This window comes from Somniosus microcephalus, chromosome 1 (assembly GCF_052327205.1).
Source record: "Somniosus microcephalus isolate GS21.2 chromosome 1, FLI_Smic_1.0, whole genome shotgun sequence".
Classification (NCBI taxonomy): domain Eukaryota; kingdom Metazoa; phylum Chordata; class Chondrichthyes; order Squaliformes; family Somniosidae; genus Somniosus; species Somniosus microcephalus.
This window is the reverse complement of record NC_140987.1, coordinates 208,156,027-208,181,818: the sequence shown is the minus strand read 5'-3', so window position 1 is coordinate 208,181,818 and position 25,792 is coordinate 208,156,027. Positions and strand designations below refer to the sequence as shown.

At 41.9% G+C, this 25,792-nt stretch overlaps 1 protein-coding gene across 1 annotated transcript in view; it reads right to left on the bottom strand.

Annotated features, from left to right (window-relative positions):
- Positions 1-7,473: 7,473 nt before the first annotated feature.
- Positions 7,474-25,792, bottom strand: part of hapln1b (hyaluronan and proteoglycan link protein 1b) — a 63,613-nt gene continuing 45,294 nt past the window's right edge. The window contains exon 4 of the mRNA XM_085989363.1: positions 7,474-14,063. Within this exon, the coding sequence (XP_085845489.1) occupies positions 13,777-14,063 (287 nt within the window). The 3' untranslated portion in view covers positions 7,474-13,776. The remainder of the gene's footprint in view (positions 14,064-25,792) is intronic.

Genomic DNA, 25,792 nt, shown 5'->3' with positions numbered 1-25,792 from the left:
ACCCGGCAACAGGTGACGTCACAGACTGAAATTTCATCTGTCAAGATTTCTGACAGATGAAATATCAGTGTTTTACAGCTGTTTAAAGCTGTCAAACACTGACAGTCTGATTTCTAAGATGAGTCCTTCTGCGCAGACTCATTTAGAAATCTCAGCAGCACTAAAAGCTAAAGGCTGTCACTTTTGACAGATCGCAGACATTCAGCTTTCAGTTCCGGCTGAGTGCTGCGCTCCCGACGGCTACAGGAAGAAAGGCTGTTAAGGTAAGTAAAGGTAAGTAAAAGTTCTTTACACACTTTAGACACACCAAACACACTTACCTTTACACTCATGCACCCATCACTCACCTGAGCGCCGACATCACGACCCCTCCAACTCATTCAACCCGACGGCCCGCTGCTCTAACCTGGCGTGGTTTGGAGCCGTCGGGAAACCCACACAAAACCCCTCAAAATGGGGATTAGGCTAAAAACTGCCTGTTAACTACCTGTTAACAGGCAGTTAATTGGCACTAATCCCTTCCTGCCTGGTTTCGGCGGGTCCCAGTGCGGGGCAGGTACCCACCGCCCCTGAAACTTACGTGGGGCGGGGTTTTGGGCGGGATGGTGTCGGGACCCCTAAAGTCAGGATTTTCCCCCCCCACACGCCTGAAACCCCGCCTGACGGCTCCCCGAAAATCTAGCAAGGTTATACAGCACAGAAATAGACCCTTCGGCCCATCATGTCCGCGCCGGCCATCAGGTCCTGTCTATTCTAATCCCATTTTCCAGCACTTGGTCCGTAGCCTTGTATGCTATGGCGTTTCAAGTGCTCATCTAAATGCTTCTTGAATGTTGAGGGTTCCTGCCTCTACCACCCTTTCAGGCAGTGAGTTCCAGATTCCAACCACCCTCTGGGTGAAAAAGTTTTTCCTCAAATCCCCATTAAACCTACTGCCCCTTGCCTTGAAATTATGCCCCCTGGTTATTGACCCCTCTACTAAGGGGAAAAGTTCCTTTCTATCTATCCTATCTATGCCCCTCATAATTTTGTACACCTCAATCAAGTCCCCACTCAGCCTTCTCTGCTCCAAGGAAAACAACCCCAGCCTGTCCAGTCTCTCCTCATAGCTGAAGCGTTCCATCCCAGGTAACATCCTGGTGAATCTCTTCTGCACCCTCTCCAATGCAATCACATCCTTCCTAGAGTGTGATGACCAGAACTGCACACAGTATTCCAGCTGTGGCCTAACTAGCGTTTTGTACAGCTCCATCATAACCTCCCTGCTCTTATATTCTATGCCTTGGCTAATGAAGGCAAGTGTCCCATATGCCTTTTTAACCACCTTATCTACCTGTCCTGCTGCCTTCAGGGATCTATGTACATGCACACCAAGGTCCCTCTGATCCTCTGTCCTTCCTAGGGTCCTACCATTCATTGTGTATTCCCTTGCCTCCTAAAATGCATCACCTCAGGCTAATAAGCCAAGGGAATACACAATAAATGGTAGGATACTAAGAAGTGTAGAGGAACAGAGGGACATGTCCACAGATCCCTGAAGGTAGCAGGACAGGTGGATAAGGTGGTTAAGAAGGCATACGGGATACTTTCCTTTATTAGCCGAGGCATAGAATATAAGAGGAAGGATATGCTTAAACTGTAAAAACCACTAGTTAGGCCACAGCTAGGGTACTGCGTACAGTTCTGGTCACTACATTACAGGAAAGATGTGATTGCATGAGAGAGGGTAGAGAGGAGATTTAGGAAGATGTTGCCAGGACTGGGGAATTTTAGCTATGTGGAAAGATTGGATAGGCTGGGGTTGTTTTCTTTGGAACAGAAGAGGCTGAGAGGAGGCATAATTGAGGTGTTTAAAATTGTGAAGGGCCTAGATAGGAAGGACCTATTTCCCTTAACAAGAGGTCAATAACCAGGGGGCATAGATTTAAAGTACTTGGTAGAAGGATTAGAGGGGAGTTGAGGAGAACATTTTTCACCCAGAGGGTGGTGGGGGTCTGGAAATCATTGCCTGAAAGGGTGGTAGACGCAGAAACCCTCATCGCATTTAAAAAGTACTTGGATATGCACTTGAAATGCCGTAACCTGCAGGGCTATGGACCAAGAGCTGGAAAATGGGATTAGGCTGGATAGCTCTTTTTCAGCCGGCGCAGACACGGCTGAAAGACCTCCTTCTGTGCTGTGAATTTCTATGGTTCTCTATGATTCTTTTCTTTTTCTTTCTTTTTTTAAGAGAACAGCAGAGTGTGAATCCACCTTCCCTGCCATTCACTTGCTGCAACCCAGGCGTCAGCAAGAATTCCTTAATGGGGGTAACTTGGAGTGCTGCACTGCAATGAAACCATCAGCGGAACCTTCTTATCTTCTGAAGATATAAAGGTGTGAGTTGAAGAACATTTGCAGGGAAAACAGGAAGATGTGAAAGGCCTTCTGCCTCCTTGTGGAGATTTCAGGGAAGACATGGGCTCAGAATTACTTCAGAGCTGCTTCCATTCTGTCACTGTGACTTCATCAGGCATATGGCAGGAACTCCATTTCCACGTTCACAGGGTTTCCGTTGGAGCACGGTGGCACAGTAGTTATGTTACTAGACTAGTAATCTAGAGGCCTGGACTAATAATCCGAGAGACATGAGTTCAAATCCCACTACAGCAGCTGAGGAATTTAAATTCAGTTAATTAAATAAATCTGGAATGAAAAGCTAGTATCGATAATGGTGACCATGAAACTATCAGAATGTCACAAAAACCCAATTGCTTCACTAATGTCCTTTAGGGAAGGAAATCTGTCATCCTTACCCAGTCTGGCCTATATGTGCCTCCAGGCCCACAGCAATGTGATTAATTCTTAACTGTCCTCTGAAATGGCCTAGCAAACCACTCAGTTGTACCAAACCGCTACAACAAAGTCAGCACTGTGGGAGTACCTTCACCACACGGACTGCAGTGGTTAACGAAGGTGGCTCACCACCACCTTCTCAAGGGCAATTAGGGATGGGCAATAAATGCTGGCCTTGTCAGCGATGCCCACATCCCATGAACGAATAAATTTTAAAAAACTTCCAGGGAAGTTACGGTGACGGACCAGCTCTGAGGAAATTCTGGGCCATGATGTGGAACACTGATAATTATGCATTCAGATTTGCTGTGAAAATAATGAATGTTGGTCCTCTTACCTTGGCTGACCTGATGAGGTCATTAACCTTTTTTGACATTAACTGACCATGTAAGGGGTTCTTTAGGTGGCACTGCCGGTCTCAGCCACCTCCTTCTACTGGGTCTGTACTGTGGACTTTGCTGGATTCCTGTCCAGTGGGCCTTTTTCTTGTCTCTGACCATAGCACCTTCACTCCATTGAGAACTCTGTAAACCTTTGGAGTAACTTGCTCTGATGATGCGCCCTGTGACAGCTCGCTTCTTTTTTTTCAACTTTTCTTCTCTCAAAATGGATGCAGTGGCCCTTCCGACCAGAGGCTGGCGGCTAATAGAAAGCTAAAATAGAACTGGGATCCCAACCACAATTGTGCCCCCAGGAAAATAGGGTGGATTCACAACGGTGTCACAAGTACCATTGGAAAGGCAGTCTTGGTGTTATTTTAGTGCAAATCCAATGCAGAAGAAAATCTAGGCCAGCATCATTATATTAATGTAGCAGTCACCTTTTTTTTGGTATAAGGGAGGGAGCTGCGTAAAGGCACACAAGTGGTGACACGAGTACAACCAATGGCGTATTGTACTTGGCAAATGTCAGATAATATTTGTGAGTCCAAAACTAGGGGACTAGACAGTCATTAATAAATCCAATAAGGAAATCAGGAGAATCTTCTTTACCCAGAGAGTGGTTACATTGTGGAACTCGCTGCCACAAGGAATAGTTGAGGTGAATAGCACAGCTGCATTTAAGGGGAAGCTAGATAAGTATATGAGGGAGAAAGGAATAGAAGGATACGCTGATAGGGTTAGATGAAGAGTGGTGAGAGGAGGCTCCTGTGGAGCACACACACTGGTGTAGATCAGTTGTGTCAAATGGCCTGTTTCTGTGCTGTAAATGCTATGTAGCTCTATGCAATAACTGAAAAAGTTGGGTCTGCCATTCCAGCCACAACATGTATTTTAATTGTTGACCTTGGGATATGCAGATGTGTGGCAAAGGAGAGCATATGTTTGCTCAGCGATGCAGTGGCGAGCTGCATACTGGCTGATCCAAGTGACGGCTCCTGCTGGTGCCTCGATGGATCCCATGGCATATAATGTTAGTCTCTTTCATTTCTGCTGAGAGTGCTATATGGATGATGCTTGTTAGTTGTAAATCAGGCACCATGAATTGAGACAGATCAAAGATCATGTGCCTGCTGAGGCACAGCTTCTTTGTGCATTGTTTCTTCCTGAGGTCCAGGTCAGTGGGATGCCTGCAGTGCTTATTCTGCAGTGGGAAGTAGACAAACCTGAAGGTCTGCCTTCAATGACCTTGAACCTCCTGAGTCATCATCTTCTGCTGTTCATTCTCCTCCCCCACCAAAGTATCTAGCAAGAAGAAGCTATACGTCTGTTCACTAAAAGACTCTAACTAATTCTATATTCTACTCTGCTGACCCCCAAAACTCTGCTGGTTCCCTCTGGTGCTCTTAATACCAGTTTCAATTGTGCAACATTAATGCCATGTGGGAATCAAGTAAATCCCGAGTAAATTGGTAAGTTCCCCTTTAATTGTGGCTTAACAAGCACTTTATTCAAAACAAGTTAATGCTGGGTGAGTTCATTAATGTGCATTAGACCTGTTTACTTTCAAGAGCAATGTAGGAATGTTCCATTAATGTTCACATATGACACTGTAGGGGGTGGCGTGTGCCCAGTCAGCTCTGCCCCTGACTGTCCCTGAGCGGTTCGAATCGCTCCCACACCCCTGGGTTCTAGACACCAGACTTAGGTACAGGCGGCGATACAGAAAAACGAGTAGACAGCTGGTTCGGTGCAAGAAAACCGTAATTTTTATTAAAGGCAAAACAAAATCACAATACTGAGAATTACTAAGATAATTACAGGCATATAAAAACCAATACAGTTATTTGGGAATGGGGAACACACGGCACATCGAGGGAACAAACACATTAAAATCCCCTTATCCTAATCCCACCCCCAATACCTAACTAGATTAAGCTATGAGGGGCCAGGGATTCATGCTCACCAATTTGAAACCTGTTGACTTTTTAACTGGTTGTGAGCTTTGGGGTCCACTCTTGCTGTCCTTTGGGGTGTGTTGTTGCCACGTGGTCACAGGGCATGGCGATGGAGTTGTTTGTGCGAAGCACCCTCCTTTTCCTCCGTTAACGCCTTCGTTGAGTCACGATGGGTCTTCTTCTTCTTCTGGCGGTTTGGTCGCCGACGGTATTTATTACGGTTGGGGCTCGGTTGGCGGTTTATATTGTCAATATGCTTTTACTACCCATGCTTCAAACGCCAGTTTATTCATCAAACGCCAGCTTATAACTAGGCCGTTTGTTCCCCAACGCGTCTTCCCGCTGCCCTTCTCTGCCTTTACCGGTTTACCATTTTCTTCACCTCGTCTTGTCTCGTCTGCCCGTTTGTGGCCCCATATGTCCTGTGCTTGTTTGAATCAGGTCTTGTTCTCCTCCCGCATTCGGCCCTTGGTGTAGTAATGGGCGTCCTTGATGTTGAGCGGTGCGGGGAGCGAGAAGAGAGCCCGCCACGAGGCCAGGGCAAGAGAGTCAAGAAGCACGAGCGGCAAGAGAGGGAGTCAAGAGGCAAGAGGACCTTGGCTACCGGTGGGCCTACAATTATACCCGGTTCTTCATCCCTTATCTGCGTGCCAAATCAGGTCAGTCCTTTGTCTAACTTTTGGCGGGTTTGTCCAAAGTGATTACGGTCATCTACTTTAATGGCCTTTGGGGCGATTGTCTCCTGGTTTAATGGCTCCGATATCCTGGCTGTTTGTTATTTATGAAATTTAATTGTCCTTATCCTGGCTTGATGGCTACTGTGAACTGTTACCGATTATGTATGCAGAAACTTAATGGCCTCGCGATTAGGCCCATTCTGACTTGATCTGTTCCAAGGTGAGGAATGCATATTCTGTGTTTACCTAGCTGTCTGGCTTCACAAAGTCTTTCACAGATTCATGCATGTTAGGTCTCGTTTCAGGTTTTGAAAGTGCCTGCCCTTTTGCGGGGCCTTGCTTTTAAAATCCTGTACTTTTGGTCACGAGGTTTCAGAAGCCATTTTGGGTACCCTTTTTAATAACTTGTCCATGCAGGCTCCCTTTATCCATAATTTTCGGGGAATGTGGGAATTTTGAGAACCCTACAACACTGCTATACTTTCAACAACAATTAGCATATGTGATAGCTAATAATGTTCAGAGCGAAATTAACTCCTACAGCGAGCTTTAAAAAAATCCTCTGTTTGTTCGTTATGGACATCCACACTGTGTTGCCGTGAAAGGCACAGCTTCTATCAGCTCTGTGCATTTTTTGTAATAGTGCAATGTAATGCCTAACCAATGAGGTGCAATATGCAAATCCAATGTAAATGATGCATTTACCAAAAGAGCCACTTCAGCAAAGCTTAACTGCAGCAAAAAGATCAAGCTTTCAGCACAACTGGCATCTCTGACACAGACAGATTAAATAAAAAAAAGTCAATAGTGCTCTTTCCCTCCAACACCCCTCCCAACAAAATCTTCAACTCAGTTCTTAAAGTAATTTAAGCAACTTGTTTTGGTGTAATGTCCTTTCAGTTATCAGATATAAAAGCTATTACATTTTTAATACTTGTTTTACAACATGCTAATAAAATTAACACAAACAAAAAATATATTAATAAAATACTCCTACACAGAATGGCTTGTTCACCCTTTAGGGCTCAGCAATGGTCAAAGCAATTTGGGGTAGATTGCGACTAATGTGTGCCGTACTGGCAGAGCATGCTGATCGACCGCCCATTCCTATCAGTTTGAGGCACCGGCCTCATTTAAATTTGTCAGGGGAGCTGCAGGGCCCCAAACAGGCATCCTATTGCAGCTCGCCAAATTAAATACTGAAAATCGGGCCAGAGATGCCGCCAGCCATGTAACTACAGGTTTATGTCATAGGAACCCGATTTCCATATTAAAAGGGGCCTATCTCCTGAAATAGGCGGGCACTTTGGACACCCGGTTGCAGTGCCCTTTCAAACCATTGCTGCTGTTAACGGGGCAATAAGTCCACCGAACACATTTTGAGGCTGTTACCATCCCATTGACGCCAGGCGAGCGCACTCAAAATCGACCCCTTTTTTGTGTGTGCGTAAAATGAACAATTGAAAGCAGTACACAATCACATTAAAACACCTGCACAAATTGCCTGAAATACATTCGAGTGCTGTGAATCATTTGATGGGGCTGCATTTGATAACAGAGATCATTACTTCATTTGATAAAATAGGACGATAATAAATCACAAAATAAAACTCAAGGAGAGGGTTAGTTTCATATTTTTATTAGCATTGCTGTGCTCCTGTCACAAAATGCAAAAAAAAAGTTTTTTATATACTTGAAATAAATTCCTTCCAACATTGATCTTTGGGGTTGAGTTTTACCTAACTTTCCATATGTTATGCTACAATTTACATTATATCAGTTGTTTCATTTTGTTAATGTATTCCAAGTAATTTTCTAGAAGACACATTAATAGTACTAATGCGGTACAGTGCAAATAGATGCAAGGATGGCATACAAACATAGAAGCACATTATAAATTCTATTTACATAGCACAGGGCCCACTGAGTTCTGAACGACTCTTTCGGCACCCAGCAGCATGCCAAATGTTTAGTGCCATTAAAACAAATTGTTCTATGTGCTTGTGTTCTAAAAATAAATTTGCATTTTCTTCCTCCATAACATTAGATTTCCGTAATGATGCCACCAGGATGCTGCAGGTTGTAGAAAAGTATTCAGTACTCCGAAGGTTAAATTAAGAATAGTGTGACAAAATACTGCAGTATGTGAGAACAGGAAAAAATAGTATAGTCAGCAAAAAAAACCCAGCACCTTTCCCTTGGGCAAGACGTATGCAGCAAACCTTGGCGCTATTTAAAAGACAGTCAGCAACAAACTTTTACCGTGCCATTGTTCCACCAGCTGAAGCAGATTGCTTGCTATTAGGGAGTCGCATTTGAATGACCCATATGCTGGACTGTATGTTTATGTACATTCGAAAACTAACATTTGGCCATAAGAAAGATGTTTGAGGTGAGATGCTTAACTGTTGAAGAATATATGGGGAGCATTGTTACTATAAGAAAAGTGTGGTTCTCTGCAGGAATCAGTGTCACAATCTTGAACTAGCTCCTTCTGTACAACCATCCACATTTCATATAATGCATGACACAATAATCTTTATACATTGCATGGTGTTCAAAAGGATTGCTGTGCATAGTCAGGTCTTGAGAAGAATATAGATTTTTTTTCACTTCCAGGATTTACTCATCTCACATATATATATATATAAATAATATATATATTGTACATACATTTTTGTGAAAAGGTTATAAGATTACTCCATTGTTCCAACTCAAAAAATTTGACACATATTTTTAAAGAAATTATTAATAAACAAATAAGTCTAAATTGGATTTAAGCATCTATGTTCTAGTCAGCTAAATCTTCATCTAACATTGTTAGTGCGTACGAATTGATGGCCTCACTTATTCACTGCCCTTATACAGTACGAGCTCAAACAGGTTAAAACACCAATTTTTACATTCCACAGCAGCTAACAGATTTGATATGAGCTAAGGAAACATGAATTAATTACTGAAACATTTCACACTGTTTCTTTGAGCATTCGTTGCACAAGCACAATAACTGTCTTAGTAAATTCAGCTTAATTCATTATGGAGTTTGTCCTATCATATTCCTTAATATCATTTGTAACTTCGTCTGTGACTAGCCACAAAAGCAACTGCTAATTTAAAAACACTTTCTCCATATTTGAAACAGACAGTAGCAGTTTTTGTTCGTAACTTTTAGGTGCCTTATTTAGTCATAATCTCTCTACGTAGCTGAAGATGAATAAGCATCATACATTAGGAATGTTACAATGACACAAATATTTTGAATGTAGCTAATCATATGGTTCCTCTGCCCTGCAGTTTTGTCAGATAACTATCCTGAGTTCTTATACAACTAATTTATCTCAGAATTAACAGAAATATCTCTGTAGTCATACAATGTACAGTAGTACTTCCCAGGCAATGACTGCCAAACTCTAAACAAAGCATTCACATTGTCTCATTGGAAAATTTGTCTGCAGCATATAATATTTTGCAAAAAAAAATGCACTGCCCAGCTAAAGCCGCTGCATGCACATTCTAAGATACATATTGATTGGACACAAAAGCACAAATGGAGACTGCAGCCAGAAAAGTAATTGAACAGTATAGCACAATTGAAGCTCAGCTAGGGACCTTTAAACCATGCAATACTGCCCACTGCGTACAACCTGATCATCGAGTCAGAAAAACAAGTATGGCAAAAAAATAATCACTCCATTATAAACAGTTAAACACGCAAATAGCCCCATAACATTTACAACCCCAGTCTACCACATGCAACCTCTTCCAGAGACAAATTCCATCTACCTGATAAATTCCTCATTTTCCCTCTTGAGATCCAAGGAGCATTTCTCCCAACTCAAGTCAAGTCTCAAGTCTCATCCTTCCCAGAAAAAATGTCACTTTCTAATAGACAATCTGTACCTTCCTAACTGACAAAGTCTATCAAAACTCAGCATGCTCTTTCTTCTAAGCCACCACAACCACTTCTCATTCAGCAAATGTTGCTCCTCAGCACAGCAGAATCTCTCTGCCTATTCAACATAGTTTAATTCCCTAACCCAACAAATTCTTTCCAATGGGGAGTGATTTTCGTCTGCACTACTGCCCTGCTCATGCTGAAAAAATAAGGCGGTAAGCAGACATTTTTTTCAAACTACCACTCACTGGCCTTCCGAGGCCCATCCAACTCGATTTTTGAGCAGGCCTCGAAATAGGTGGCCATCGCTCCTGCCTGAAACAGATGGGAGCCTAATTAAAATATTTAAATTTGGGTCCTACACTGGTTGTAAGGCTCAGATGCAATTTTCAGGTGCCATTGAGTGGCGTGTGAGTGACACATGCTCTTCCCAATGGATGCAGAGTGGCATAAACAATGGCTCTTAAAGGGACCATTGGAGGCTGCTCTGGAAATATTGCAGATAAGTTTCCCAAATGATTTTTGTGGGGCCCAGAGGAGCAGTCATGCTCCTACTGGCCCCTCGTAAATATTACGGCCTGCTGCTGGTCCTTTTATGCTCCCCCCCCCCCCCGAATTGCCATTCCTACTCGCCTTTAAGCATGTACTTTCGGCTCAGTTTTGTAGAGGAACCGCCAGATTTCCTGTCCTCTCCCAATCAGTGAGTTCCTGTCAGTGGTCCTTAAGCCCTGGTGATTTTATACAGATGAAACCTGACCATGAAAATGCCACTGCCCAGCTGATTTGCAACACAGTTGAAAATCACCTCCAATTAGTTAAATTAGTTCAGGATAATCATGCTATCACAGCCACTAATAAATTGACACAATGTCAGGAACAGCTTTGAATGTAATCATGTCACAAGGTTTGATATTAGTTAATATTCCACCACAAAAAGAATCAGGTTTAAAACAGAAATAGAAATAAGTAATCAGAAAAGAAATCAGGAAAATACAAAAGCATTCATGGCATAAATGGACACATGGCGTGTTCCATTGGAATACAGCTGTTGTACAAGTGATAAATTCAGTATCACAACACACTTGCAATCACATTATACATTATGTAAAAGTTCATCCAGTGGAGCCCACCATGTAACACTTGGTCCTTTATAATGCAGTACACTTTGATCACACAATGGCTAACAGTTAAACACCATTTTCTTATGAATTAATCGGATTAGATATTGTTATGTTAACCAAACTGTTGTGTCATTTCATATAAAGAATCTATGCATGTGAATCCATGGCAAAGTTTGGACTCCAGTTTGGACATTGAACAAGGTTCTCCTTTCAATGGACTATAGTTGACGTATTTCTGCACTAAATCAGTAATGCATGTAGATGAAGAATGGGATATATAATTATATTAAAACGACACCACATTCTTATTGTCATTCATGGTCACTCCTACTCTCAACTAGTAGCTGTTCTGGACCATACGGTCTCTAGGTAAAACCCAGAACTAGGTTTTTTTTTGCAGTCTGGAAATCTCTTTTCCATTGGAACAGAGTCACAGGTGAATAGTGGTGGTGGCATATTTCAGTACTTCATTACCAAAGATAACCAGTGCAGAAAACTGAAGAGCACAAATTGTAATCTGAAATCATAAAGCAACAAAGTAAGGCACCAGGCATTGTTAAACTGAAAGCATACCATGACCAATGTCCAATTTTAAAAAACTTCCAAACTGAGCAAGACTACCCAGTGGTAAATTCCATATAGGGATTGCCTTTTGTGATTTATGGACTTGAAACTTGTCTATTTGATCAGGCAAAGACATTAAATAAAGTTTTTATTCTCTTTTAGTTAGTGATGAATGAAACCTTTATTTGTATTGCTATGAAATTGGTGTTGAAAACATGTTTTGACAACAGTTTGCTTTACAGATGATTCTTGGTTAGATGGAACAGCATTAGTAACCTTTGACCGGTGCAGGATTTGAATGCAGCACATTGTACACTGTGAACCCATGGCTTAGCCAGGAAATATATCCAACAGGGGTATGGAAATGAAGGCAAAATTTTAAATGAGTTCTACACTATCTTTTTAATTGTTAAATGAAAGAAAGTAGAACAAAAGCCAATTCTGAAGTTTTTAAACATAACATTGAAAGAGAATGATAGCTTGTATAAAGTAACAGATGTGTAATTTCTTCAACCGCATAGCTAAAGAAATATAGAGTGATGGTCTATTACTGGAGTTCCTTCATAAATGATAACAACCCCCCAAAAAGTCATACACATCTCAAGAAAAGCTAGGATGGTCTTTCACCCAATATAAAATCTTCTATCACACTGACACTGGCACAATTTACACTTTATTCTGTGAGTTCATTCTTGACACTAAACTGTAATTGCACCATACCATTATCTATTTTTTTGGCCCCATAACTAATAACACAAGTTTCGTTTTGCCATTTTAGTGCTGACTTTAAGATTTTGCTTGTGGAATGGATGCACAGTGAGACCTGCAAAGTGCTGTTTAACTGCACCTAATTACTGTTTTGAGTTGCAACAGAATCACTAACACCCACAGAATAAAGTCTCTCTTCAAAGTCAGCTCATCCCCTTTTTAAAAAAAACACGTGACCTTCAGCCGATTTTGATGACATGAAGAGATTGAAGATGGTGTTGCATTTCTCAGACAATTCATTATTCAGCACAATAACCACAACAATTTGCCCAGGGAGAGAGAAAAAAATACTACGTGTGTATCAAACATTGTGCTTTACAACAAAAATCTGGAAATTAATCTACAACAATTTATTGAAAGAAATTTCATCATAGCCAGAAGGAAATACACATTGGGCCTGATGTTACTTTTTTTTCTTGACACTAAACTGTGATTGCACCAACAATTATGTTTTTTGGCCCCATAACTAATAACACAAGTTTAGTTTTGCAGTTTTAGTGCTGACTTTGCTTGTGGTTACAATGAAGATCACAGAATCCTGTAAATATTTTACTTTTTAGTGATGTAGCCATTCTGCTACCTCATTTTTTTCTAGTTTTTTATTTAAAGGATTCAGCAAAAGGCTTATGCCCCAAATACTATTTCATAGAGCGTTTTTGCATAACTTAAAAAATACATTAGGCCTCTGATCAATGAAATTTCCTTGTTCATCAAATTAGCATCTTAGTACACCACAGTACCACTTACTGACTTTAAAATTTTGCTACCAAATATGGTGCAAAGCCACATAGCACCATTGGAAAAAGTGGTACAAAATCAGGTCTTTTATTTTCTTGAAAACAATAATTGCTATCAAAGTTCAGAGATAAAACTCGCAAATTCATCAAGTATGACATAAATCTGGCAAAACTAGAATAGTACAGGGTTTCTCTATATTGTTCAACATCTAATGGTTTTGCAAAAGCATGCATCATCAATGGCAGCCAAATCAGATACATAAAATATTGGATGAATTATTGGTATGCTGCAGGAATTTAGAGTGTAGCATCAAGTTTCTCCACTGTTTTACCCAACTTTCTTGGAGAGGCAGAAGCGTACTACATTTCAGAAAGTTTTCAAAACAAGATGAATCCTGAATATTTGTATATTTCACAAAAGGATTGAAAGATTGCCTGAGAAATGTCCATGTTTTAATTGAATGGCCTTACAATTCTTAATAAGGTCTAGCTATGGCATGCCCCCCACCCATTCCTGAATGTTCTATCTATTAGACACCATCAGGGCAATGTTTAGGGTAGCTTTTACTAACTGCTACTTTTTTTAAAAAGCAAAATGGTGCTAAATCTTGGTATAGCTTCCTATAAAAATTATATTATTTTTAATTTTTAATGAATGTATGATACATTACAACAAAGAAAAAATGTTTTGGCTTGTATGAAAATGGCATTGTACAGTAAGTAAAAATAGTTTTATCACAGTTTTGGTAACATGTTTTGAGTTCATATCATTGAAAGTACATCCTTCACATGTGCAGAATTAAAATAACACTCGTCTCCATCTAAGCTTTTATGTGAATTATCAGTTGCTTATGAAGCAGTAGACACCATATAATCGGTGTTTCTTATCGGGGAAGCCAGCAAAGCGCACGGCTGCCTCGCTTTCACTGCACCGTTGCCGGGGTCTGGTGATTGGGTAACGGACACTGCCATCAGCTAGCCAGCCCGCATCACAGTGGTCGTAGCCCAGCAACTTCCAGGCGGCATACATCTGGCCAACTTTAGCAATCCTTGATCCATCTTGAATACAGGCTTGTACAGCTTCGCCATAAGTCAGCTTTCTAAAGTGAATTAGATAGTAGAAGCGCCCTAAGAGGAATTCAAAAATGGTAAATTGGTTAGAAGAAATTGTTAACTGGAGCATTTTATGCAGCTTTCAAAAAAATGCACATTCTTATCCATTAAAAATAGTGATTTAATCTAATGATTACAAAGCAGAATTTTAGAAAATGTACAGAATATTTATGCTTGCATTGTTTTCTCAGAGTAATACACTCTTGTCTTGGTTTCTTTTCCTATGTGGTGCATATATTGTACTTCAGTCTTTTGCCAGGAGGCGGGAAGCCGTCCTGCCCCGGGTCCCATCTCCTCGAGGCAGGAAAGGGATTAAATCCTTTTAACTGCCTGTTAACAGGTAGTTAACAGGCAGAAAAAGGATTAGTCCCATTTTACCTTTTCAGGTGAAGGCTTCCTGACCTTGGAGAACCCCGCTGGGTTGGAGGAGTTGAGTAGGAGGACTGCGGGGGTCGGAGGGTCTTGAAAGTGAGATGTAGAGGTGAGTGATGGGTGCAAGTGTGGAGTGGTAAGTATGTGAGGTGAGTGTTAATTGTTAGAAAATGTTCACTTACCTTTGTTTCTGCCGACAGCCTTCAGCCACGGTGGTTCCGGAATCCCAACATCTTCGTTGTAGATTTCACAGACTGGCTGTTGGATCCTCCGAACGAACAGTCATCTGCTTTCTACAAAGTTGAAAGGTTTGATGAGTCCTGAACACAAGGACTCATCAAACTACATAGAATGTCAGTGTTTGACAGCTTCACAGAGCTGTCAAATGCTGACATTTCTTCTTTCAAGAAGTCTTGACAGATGGCACATCAGACGTTGACGTGCTCTGTCAGTGACTTCCCCCTAATTGGTCTGCTGAGCCCGCAGGGCGGGTTTAACAAGGTCAATCAGGGGAAAATCCTGCTGGTTGGCCAGAACATGATGGAGGCAGGACCGAGACCCGACAAGCAGCAGTCCCACCTCCAGCACGTCTCCATTCACAAAATCCAGCCCAATGTGATGATTTGATGGAAGTGTTTAAAATTATGAAGGGATAGGACAGAGAAAAGAATTGATAGAAACAGACTGTTTTACTGATTTTACCTTGCCAAAATTGGTGTTAACTAGGCTGAAAGTAGCCTCAAAATTGGGTTGGTAGACTTACCGCTCGGTTAAAGCCAATGCTTCAGCAATCTCCATTGTTACAGGGGCCCACCACTGGGGTGACTGAAGCGCCCAGCTGTTTCAGACTGTAGGCCCCTTCTAATATGTAAAGGGGGGGCCTGATGCTATTTTAGGACAGCACTTGTCAGAGCACGTGTCATACACGCTCCAACCAGTTTTACCAGAGGCCTGCAAAGGTAAGTTTTAGATTACTTTTGTGGGGTTAGGAAGAACAGGAGTGTTCCTCCAGGCCCTACAAAAATAATCTGGGCTGCTGCTGCCCTGGACCACTCCACCTCCGTGATCATGATGGACGTAAACAATCCCATGGCACTTTTATAGAGTTCTCCATGTGTCCTGGCCAACATTTATCTCTCAACCAATATCACTAAACAAAAGGAATTATCTGGTCATTATCACATTGTTTGTGCACAAATTTGCTGCCACGTTTGCTATATTACAACAGTGACTACTCTTCAACAGTACGTCAGTGACTATAATGCGCTTTAGGACATCTTGAAATGCCCTTTAGGACATCTTGAAATGCAAGTCTTTTTTTTCTTTTTTAGAAACATCTTTGTCACTCTTCTCCAAACTTTCACCAATGCCTTGATGCCATTTTGCAGGTAAAGTATCCAAAACGACACACAATATTGCGAATGTAGCCTCACCAGTGACCTACACAAGGTTAGGATGATTTACGGGTAATTTTACAAGTCTACAGTGCTGGCAGAGCGCCTTGCACACTAGCAGTGCACATCAGAAATTCAGCTCTAGGCTGCTATGATTAAATAACTGATCATTTTCTTGATGGACCATGGTGGCAATGCACTCACACATTTTATGATCCATTGTGCTGATCACCTTGCCACTCATGAGGAGCTTCTGGAGTGTGGTGTTGATCCAGCAAGGGCTCAGATCCAGGCTGGTCAGTTGTCTATTGAGCAACTAGTGACTATCCTTCTTGGAAGGGAGGTGAGCAAAATTTCCAGTTGGTCAAGGTGGCTGCAAGATGACATGATGAAAATTCAAAACCAAGTCAACCCTCTGTGGCAGACTCAGAAATCAAATGCACGAACCAGGCAGGCCTGCAGTATTCCAGGCTATAGTTAATGATTGGCCAGGCATGAGCTCACCAATGGAGCCTGCAGAATTAGACCGTCCACCGGGGCTGGTATTCTTCTCAGCCTCTTCTAAATAACTCTGTAAGCCATTGTGCTAATGGGTAAAGCAGTTCCAGTGGGAGAAGCACAGCTCTCGGGTGTACAATTGTAGCTGATTAATTCCAGTATGATCAGTGTGCATTCCAGGATGCGTCCGCCTCAGAGTTCTGCTGCAGGCCAGGGGTTGGAGGGGAGATCCCATTATTTGCATGGGAATAATGGGCAGGTGTGCCACTAGGGGCATATCTAAGGCCCTAACATGACACAACTTACCAGTTCCAGAGGAGTTACCAGGTCCTTCCACTCCTGGAAAGAACTTTGAAGCATCCCAGCAAACCCCTTTGCAAAGGAGTTGCACTTACAGGCAGCATTTAAAAATATTGCAATCTTTATTTGGGGGTCCAGGCCATGATCACAGCCTGGACCTACGGGTGAGAACTGCTACTGCTCTGAGAGCCAGGGATGTGGGGAACCTCCAGATTTGGGAGGCCCTACCCCTTGGCGCTGTCCCTCCTAAGGCTCTTGATTTGTAAGGGGCAGGTGGAGGTTCCACACCTTAAAAGCCCTGCAGAATCCCTGACGTAAGATGGAGACACAGTGTATTCAGGTCCTGGCCTAATTGCAAAAGTGCGTCAGTAGGTCCACGGATTTTCAGCTCCACTAATTTTATATCCACCAATAATGTGATAGATTTTCCTCTGTGCAATTTTTGAGAAACCCAAGTTCATTAGTGAGAATGGCAGAAAACCAATCACAACACATCCTATAATTTTGTTGCTTTTATACTTCTCAAGCAGCTAACTAGTGATGAAAATGTAATCAGTCTAGCCGTCTAGAATGAACATTTGAAGCATTACAAATGGCTGGAAAATGCAATTTAGTGCCTGGTTATGGAGGTTCTAGTAGACAACATCATGAAGACCTTTGTACACACACAGAAAACTGAACTAATATATTTCAATGTAAAAAATCACCATCCTGTCTGCATATGTAGATGATTGACTTATATGGAGATGTAGTTATTGTTAATTTAATGATTATTGTTTATTTCCTAAGAAAACACACAGTGAGGAATAAATTAATGTATATCCATGAGTGACAAAAACTCTTGGGGCTGGGGTAATTTAGTGGCTTCATCCCACCTAAACCTGCCACTGATTATTTTTAAACATTGATCATTTCCAAATCTTGTTCTTCCTTCTTGTTCCTTCCCTGTCCATGGTTTCAAATTGTTTGTTATGACTGGACTTTAACAAGGGCTTTAGGGGTAGAAATTGTATGCATTATGCCCGCTTTCCGAGATCTTACCTTTCCATCACTGTTTGATTACATTTGTCAGAGGGCAAAATGAACTATCACAAATTATTGTGAGGTGTGCATCGATATTCAGGGTCCATTAAATCTCAACTTTTGAGGATTTGCTGATGATTACTTTTATCTGCTTTGGATCTTATTAGAAAGCATATTTTAAATTGTTCAGAATTATCTAATTTCTTACATTATGTCTGTAATATTGTATTTAGAAGGTTAATTATTAAATATGTAAATTTTGTTATTAATAAGTGTAGATTAGCTTTTACTGTTAATGCAGCTGAATTCCATCTGGATTCATATTCCCTTACAGTTGGAAGAAAATATTAATACCATTTAGAAAATACTACAAACAAATAATTATAAACAGATGGCTACATTCTGCTACTTGAAGTTTTATATTAATCATTAAGCACATTTTTGCTACATGATTTTAAAGAGTTAAATTGTGCTGTTCCTAAAAACATTTTGCTGCTGTTTATTACAGGATGATACCAGGGGTGAAAAGTTACGAAGGGCTTTGATAGATTGAAGAGGCAGGTTAGGGGAAATTTCTTTATGCAGAGATTTGTGTGGGTATGTGGAATTCTTTGCAACAGGAATTGGTTGAGACAGAGGCTACTGCATCTTTTAAGGGAAGAGTGAATAGATATTTGAAGCAAAGGAAGATAGAGAGCTCTGGGAGAGAGCAAAAGATGAGTTTTGGATTGCTCTAGCAAAGAGCTGACACAGTCACGATAGGCTAGATAGACTTCTCCTACGCTGTAAATTTTTATTGTTTTATGGTACAAAACATTCCTTCCAGGCTCATGTCTTTCTTTATGAAAATAATCTGTGGAGATGTAATCTTAGCAATGACGCCAGATTCATGACTGCCATGAAATTCCGCTGTTGACCTTGCTCATGTTTACAGGCTCAGGGGAAGAATCCTACAGGAGTGGGCTTTTGGCGGTTTGGGCTTGCACCTGTGGGGCCCTCTGCCCCCAGCAAAGACGTTGGAAATACCAGTGGTATCTGGTCTGACCGGGCAGGGGTGCTGGACTCACCTCCAGAAGAACTATTTGGATCCCCAAAGCAGCCCCCTTAGAAAGGGGGCCACTTAAAACTCAGCCCACAAGTTTCCAGCCCTCTCATCGTTGGCCCACAACTTGGACCCCAACGTGACACTTACTGATGACCCTTTCAGCCAGGTACACCTACTAAAATCAGGTGTACCTGCATTGATTATGTGCCAGGTCCTGAATGAGAACCTAGGAGTAGCTTAAGAAGACACTCCCCTGGTCATGCCCTCCCATTCCTTACATTTTTAAATTCATTCACGGGGTGTGAGCGTCGCTGGCAAGGCCAGCACTCATTGCCCATCCCTAATTGCCCTTGAGAAGGTGGTGGTTGTAGTGATCAATAACATGTCACTCTGTGGTGGACACTAGGTGGAGCAGTAGAGCTGTATATAGCTGTATGTATAAGACTACACTACCCAGCTATACATTATATTAAGACTACATTACCCATGAGGTTAGGCCACCCACAAGGCAGCAGTCAAGATGGAAGCCTCTACAAGATGCTGTACAAGTCCACATGTGCTCAATAAAAGTAGCTAGCAAAAGCTAGCTGTGTTCATAATAAGAATGTCTATTTATTAATGAACATAACATGGTACCAGGGTGGTGAAGATCTGCTGAAAATTGTGAAAAGCGACATGGAGAATTTGAAGCCACCAGAGCGTTTGAATCTCACAGAAAAAATCGACTACAATTGGCAGACTTTTAAACAGCAATTCAAACTCTACATTGCAGCCATCGGATTCGGTACGAAGCCAGACGCAAGGAAGATAGCGTTGCTGCTTACGGTTGCAGGCCCACAGGTGATAGAGGTATTTAATACATTTGTATTTAATCCAGAGGAGAACAGAGAAAAATTAGAAGATGTGCTAAAAAAATTTGATGCACATTGCTCTCCCAAAAAGAATGAGACGTATGAAAGATACATCTTCCGTTCTTGGACACAGCAACAAAATGAGACTTTTGATAGCTTTATAACTGATCTGAAACTGAAAGCACAGACTCTCTGAGCTCAAAGCATCCATGATTCGTGACCAGATTGTGTTTGGTATTCATGATAAAAAAGTCAGGGAACGTCTGTTGAGAGAAACCGAACTAAATTTGGAAAATGCGGTGAAAATATGCCAAGCCAGCGAGCTAGCTCGAAAGCACGTGCAGACTTTCAGTGAAATCAATAATGATGCGAAAGTAATGAGTGATAATGCTGCTGTCGGTGCTGTGTCCTACAAGGGGAAGAAACGTGGGCAGAACAGAAATGAAAAGCAATCGGAGGATGAAATTTTTAATTGTAAACGCTGTGGTTACAAACACCAGTTAAGACAATGCCCAGCGTTTGGAAAAATGTGCACAAAGTGTAATGGAAAGAATCACTTTGCCAAACAATGCTTTTCAAAAGTAAAAACGATGAAAGGGCAACGAGTTAATGTGATTGAGGACACTGATTTAAGTGAGACATTTTTTGTAGGAATGGTGTCATGTGACGATATCAAAAAAGATACAGAAAATGTGCAGCCCTCAGAAATAGACAATGCTGAACATAAAGTTAATGCAGTAAAAGAGGACAAATGGATGATCCCACTGCAGATAAATGGAGCATTAGTTACATTGAAACTGGACACTGGGGCAAAAGCAAATTTAATCAGTATGAGTGACATTAACAATATGACAGAAAAGCCCAAAATACAGAAAAAGTCAGTACTACTGAAGGACTATAATGGACAGAAAATAGATAGCTTAGGTGTATGCAGACTTAAAGTGACAGTCAAAGACAAAGTGCATCATCTCATGTTTTCTGTTGTGGCTGAAAGGCTTGATTCACTATTAGGTGACAAAGCTTGTGAAGACTTAGAACTGGTCAAGAGAGTCTACCGTATAAACTGTGCCATAAGCAGACCAGATGACTCAGGTGATGAAGCAGAGAGCCCATCAAGGATGAAAAGGCCAAAGGGTATCCATGTCTTCAAAAAGCCTAGTTTCTCCAAGAAGAAAGAAAAAGACTTTAAGGTCAAAGAGAAGCCAAAGGAAGAAAAGCACAAAGAGGAAAAACACAAGGAGAAAAAGTCCAAAGGTATAACCGCAGCAGATGTTGTTAAGCAGTGGAAAGAGAAAAAGAAGAAGCCTGCACCAGAGCAGGAAGCAATTCCGGTGGATACTCCTTCTTCCCTCAGGCCAATCTTTGGTGTTCCATTAGCCGAGGCTGCTGAGAGGACTATGCTGTATGATGGGATCCAGCTGCCAGCAGTTTTTCGAGAGTGCATTGACTACATTGAGAGTTATGGCATGAAGAGTGAAGGAAACACTGAAACCCTCTCCAAGCAAAGATCGCAAGGAGACCTCGATCTATACAAGAGCAGATTGATGACAATGCCGCAACTGCATCTTGTCATTCACCGCCAGAACAATCTCATGAAGACACATCAGACTTACCTGTGTTGAGAAGATCCACACATGAAGTAAAAGAGCCTGATAGACTTAATCTTTGAGTACAATGTAAAGCTTTGAAAATGTGTTGACTGTTTTGAAAATGTTTATGTTTATAGAGCACCAACAAAAGTGTTACTGATATTATCTTTATTGGTTTCTTGAAAGTTGATTGATATTGATTTTGTTAAACCTCAAAGAAAGGAGGATGTAGTGATCAATAACATGTCATTCTGTGGTGGACACTAGGTGGAGCAGTAGAGCTGTATATAGCTGTATGTATAAGACTACACTACCCAGCTATACATTATATTAAGACTACATTACCCATGAGGCTAGGCCACCCACAAGGCAGCAGTCAAGATGGAAGCCTCTACAAGATGCTGTACAAGTCCACATGTGCTCAATAAAAGTAGCTAGCAAAAGCTAGCTGTGTTCATAATAAGAATGTCTATTTATTAATGAACATAACAGTGGCGAGCCGCCTTCTTAAACCGCTGCAGTCCCTGTGGTGAAGGTACTCCCACAGTGCTGTTAGGGAGGGAGTTCCAGGATTTTGACCCAGCGACGATGAAGGAACGGCGATATGTTTCCAAGTTAGGATGGTGTGTGACTTGGAGGGGAACTTGGAGGTGGTGGTGTTCCCATGTGCCTGCTGCCCTTGTCCTTCTAGGTGGTAGAGGTCGTGGGTTTGGGAGGTGCTGTCGAAGAAGCCTTGGCAAATTACTGCAATGCATCTTGTAGATGGTACACATTGATGGCCTTGTAGGGGAAGACGGAGGCTCCTCCCTCCTCGCAAAACTCTACCTTAAAGCTGGGACCAGGCATATCCAGGAGCCGGCTGGGTTTGCAGCTATTCCATCAGACTAGAATGGCTGCAGATTTACTGGGCCAATAAAGTAAAAATTTGAGCTAACCAAACGAATAAGAAAAAATTCAGTAAAAACAGCAATAGTTAAACAGATTTGTTCCTGCCGTCCACAGATGACAGAAATTACAATGTACAATGAACTAATTCTGCCCCATTTTGATTATGGCAATGCAGAATGTTCAGTTAGTCAGTGGTTGCATAACTTACATCTGTCGCCAAACAAAGCAAACACAATTATAGCAAATTGCAATCCCAGGATCTCAAAGGAAATAACTTTTGCCAAATTCAAATAACTTCCATTATCCAGTGGAAAAGGTCTACACCAAGCAATATAGTTGGAGCTCTTCATTTTCAGTTTTTACTTAAAGAAATTAAAATCAGCTGAAAATCAACATTGAGTCTGTACCGTGTGAAATCATAGCTTCAGCTCAAAAAGGCCAAAGAAACCTCCTGCTGATCACCACCTACTACCCAATTGATGAAACAGTATGTCTCCACTTTAAACTTCACTTTGAGGATGCTCTAAAGGAAGCAAAGGCACAGAATGTATTCTGGGTGAAAATTTAAATGTCCACCACAAAGAACTACGAGTGGCTCAGCTGCACAGGAGGGGAGGAAAAAGAGTGGGAGAGCAATAGTGATAGGGGATTCTATCATAAGGGGAACAGATAGATGTTTCTGTGGCTGCAGGCATGACTCCAGGAAGGTATGTTGCCTTCCTGGTGCCAGGGTCAAGGATGTCACTGAGCGGCTGCAGGACATTCTGAAGGGGGAGGGTGAACAGCCAGAGGTCGTGGTCCATATCAGTACCAACGACATAGGTAGAAAGGGGGACGAGGTCCTGCAAGCAGAATATAGGGAGCTAGGAAATAAATTAAAAAGTAGGACCTCAAAAGGTAGTAATCTCAGGATTACTCCCAGTGCCACATGCTAGTGAGAGCAGAAATAGGAGAATAGACCAGATGAATGCGTGGCTGGAGAGATGGTGTAGGAGGGAGGGATTTAAATTCCTGAGGCTTTGGGACCGATTCTGGGGAAGGTGGGACCTGTACAAGCTGAAGGAGTTACACCTTGGCAGAGACGGGACCAACATCCTCACAGGGGGGTTTGCTAGTGCTGTTGGGAAGGATTTAAACGAGTTTGTCAGGGGGCTGGGAACCTAAAGGCATCAAGGGATATGGCGATAGGGCCGGTGAATGGAGTTAAGGCATAAGATCAGCCATGATCTTATTGAATGGTGGAGCAGGCTTGAAGGGCTGAATGGCCTACTCCTGCTCCTATTTCTTATGTTCTTATGTTCTTAATGGCTCGATAATACCAACACTTACTCAGATAGTCGAGTCCTGAAGGACACAACTGCCACACTGGGCTTGCATCAGGTGGTGAGGGAACCACCAGAAGGAAGTAAGCTACTTGATGCCATCCTCACTAACCTATCTGTCACCAGCACCAGGCAGACCTTAGAATGAGGTACGAGTGATGCCAATAAACAGGGCCACTGGCATGCTAAACACCAAAACCCGTTGAGTAGTCCCAAAATCAATGGATCAAAGCAAAGCTCTGTAACCATACCACAACTAGCCAACTAACAGGCAAATGAGGCTCCATGAACATCCCCATCCTCAACCATGTTGGAGCACAGCATATGAGTGCAAGAGACAGAACTGAACTGTTTGAAATTATCTTCAGCCAAAAGTGGATGATCCCACTCTGTCTGTTCCTGAGGTCCTCACCGTCGTAGATACCAGTGTTCAACCAATTTGGTTCATTAGACATGACATTAAGAAGTTGATGAATGCACTGGACACAACAGAGTCTATGAGCCCTGACAGCATTCTGGCAGTACTGCTTAAGACTTGTCCACCAGAGCTAGCCACTCCCCTAGTCAAGCTGTTCTAGTATAGCTAGGACGCTGGTATCTACCCAATAATATGGAAGATTTCCCCGCTATTTCCTTTCCACAAACAAAGTACAAATCTATCCCAGCCAATTACTGTCTTATCAGCCTCCTCCCAGTCACCAGTAAAGTGGTGGATGGTGTAATGATATCAGCAAATAGTGATGGTATTTGCCTGTTTGATTATTTATGCCTTACCAGCATATTTGCCTGATTGATTATTTATGCCTGACCAGCAGAGGGCATGAGAGACAAGCAGTTTAGTTTTCGTTTCGTTTTAGATGGATCTCTAAGATGGTGTCTCCTGTAATGCTGTTAACTGAGTTGAACATACTTTAGATAAAAAGTCATTCTCTTTCATGAATGTGTCATCATTGAACCCACATACAAATCAATACATGGTGTCAGAAGTGATTGAAAGAGATGAAGAGGAAAAATCTGAAGTTAAATCAGCTCTCCACATATTAGCAAGCCAAAAGAGAACATCGTTACTTACCATTGGAGAATAGCTAACGAAGTGAAAAAATGGTAGGATTACACCCACCGGCGAAGCTTCAGTTGACAGGTAATGTGGCTGAAAATTGGAGGAGGTTCAAACAACGTTTGGAGTTGTATTTATCAGCAATCGGAGCTGACGAGAAAAGTGATAAAATGAAAGCGTCAGTGTTCTTACATGTCGTGGGTGATGAAGTGCTGGAAGTGTATAATAACTTCACATTCGCTGCTGATGGAGACAAAATGAAGCTAGATAAAATAATGGAACAGTTTGAGGCCTACTGCATACCTAAACGTAACGTGACGTTTGAGAGGCACAGATTTTTCACATGTGTACAGAAAACGGGAGAGACTATTGATCAGTATGTGACTGAACTGAGAAACAGAAGCAAATCATGTGAATTTGGGGGACTGACAGACTCGCTGATAAAAGACAGACTGGTGTGTGGTATTCCAGATAATGGTCTAAGGGAAAGACTGCTAAGAGAGCAAAATCTAGACCTGGGAAAAGCCATAGCACTGTGTAGGGCTACAGAGACTGTGAAGTCGCAGGCAAAGGAGCTGTTCAGTGACAGTAGCTGCAACGTGGATGCAGTGAGTAAGAACGGACACAAACCGTTTAACAAAAAGAGCGCCAATGTGAAAAAAGAGGCGTGGCCAGCGAACAAAAATTAAAGGGGCAATCGAAAGTCATGTAGTCGATGCAGTACACAGCATCCACCAAAAAAGTGTCCAGCATATGGTAAAACATGCAATAGTTGCAACAAAAACAACCATTATGCCCGTTGCTGCAAGAACCAAGCGCAACAAAGCAAGGTCCATGCAGTAGATGAAAGCGAGATAGCGGAGTTCTATGTAGATGTTGTGTCTGAAAACAAAAAAGAAAAAAGAGACTGGATGTTGACACTAAAAGTGAATGACATACACATTCCATTTAAATTGGATACTGGAGCACAAGTTAATGTGATATCAGAGACTGATTTTAAGAAAATTAGACCCAGACCAAAGATACATGGAATAAAAGTGAAAGTGACAGGATACTCAGGTACTGATATACCAGTGAAAGGAAGATGCATTGTCAAAGTGACACACAAGGACAGAGAGCACACACTAGCATTAATCGTGGTGCCAAAGGATGTGCAAGCCATACTAGGTTTAAAAGCCTGTGAGAGACTGAACCTGGTAAAGAGAGAGTCCTCGTTGTGGAAAGCGAAGGAGAGACAGTCTATGATGAACTCATGAAAGAGTACAACGACCTATTTAAGGGTCTAGGCTGCCTTCCAGGAGAACACACGATCAGAGTAGATAAAAGTATGCCAACGGTCATACATCCATGCAGAAAAGTTCCATTTGCTCTTCAAAAGCAACTGAAGGCAGAGTTGGACAGGATG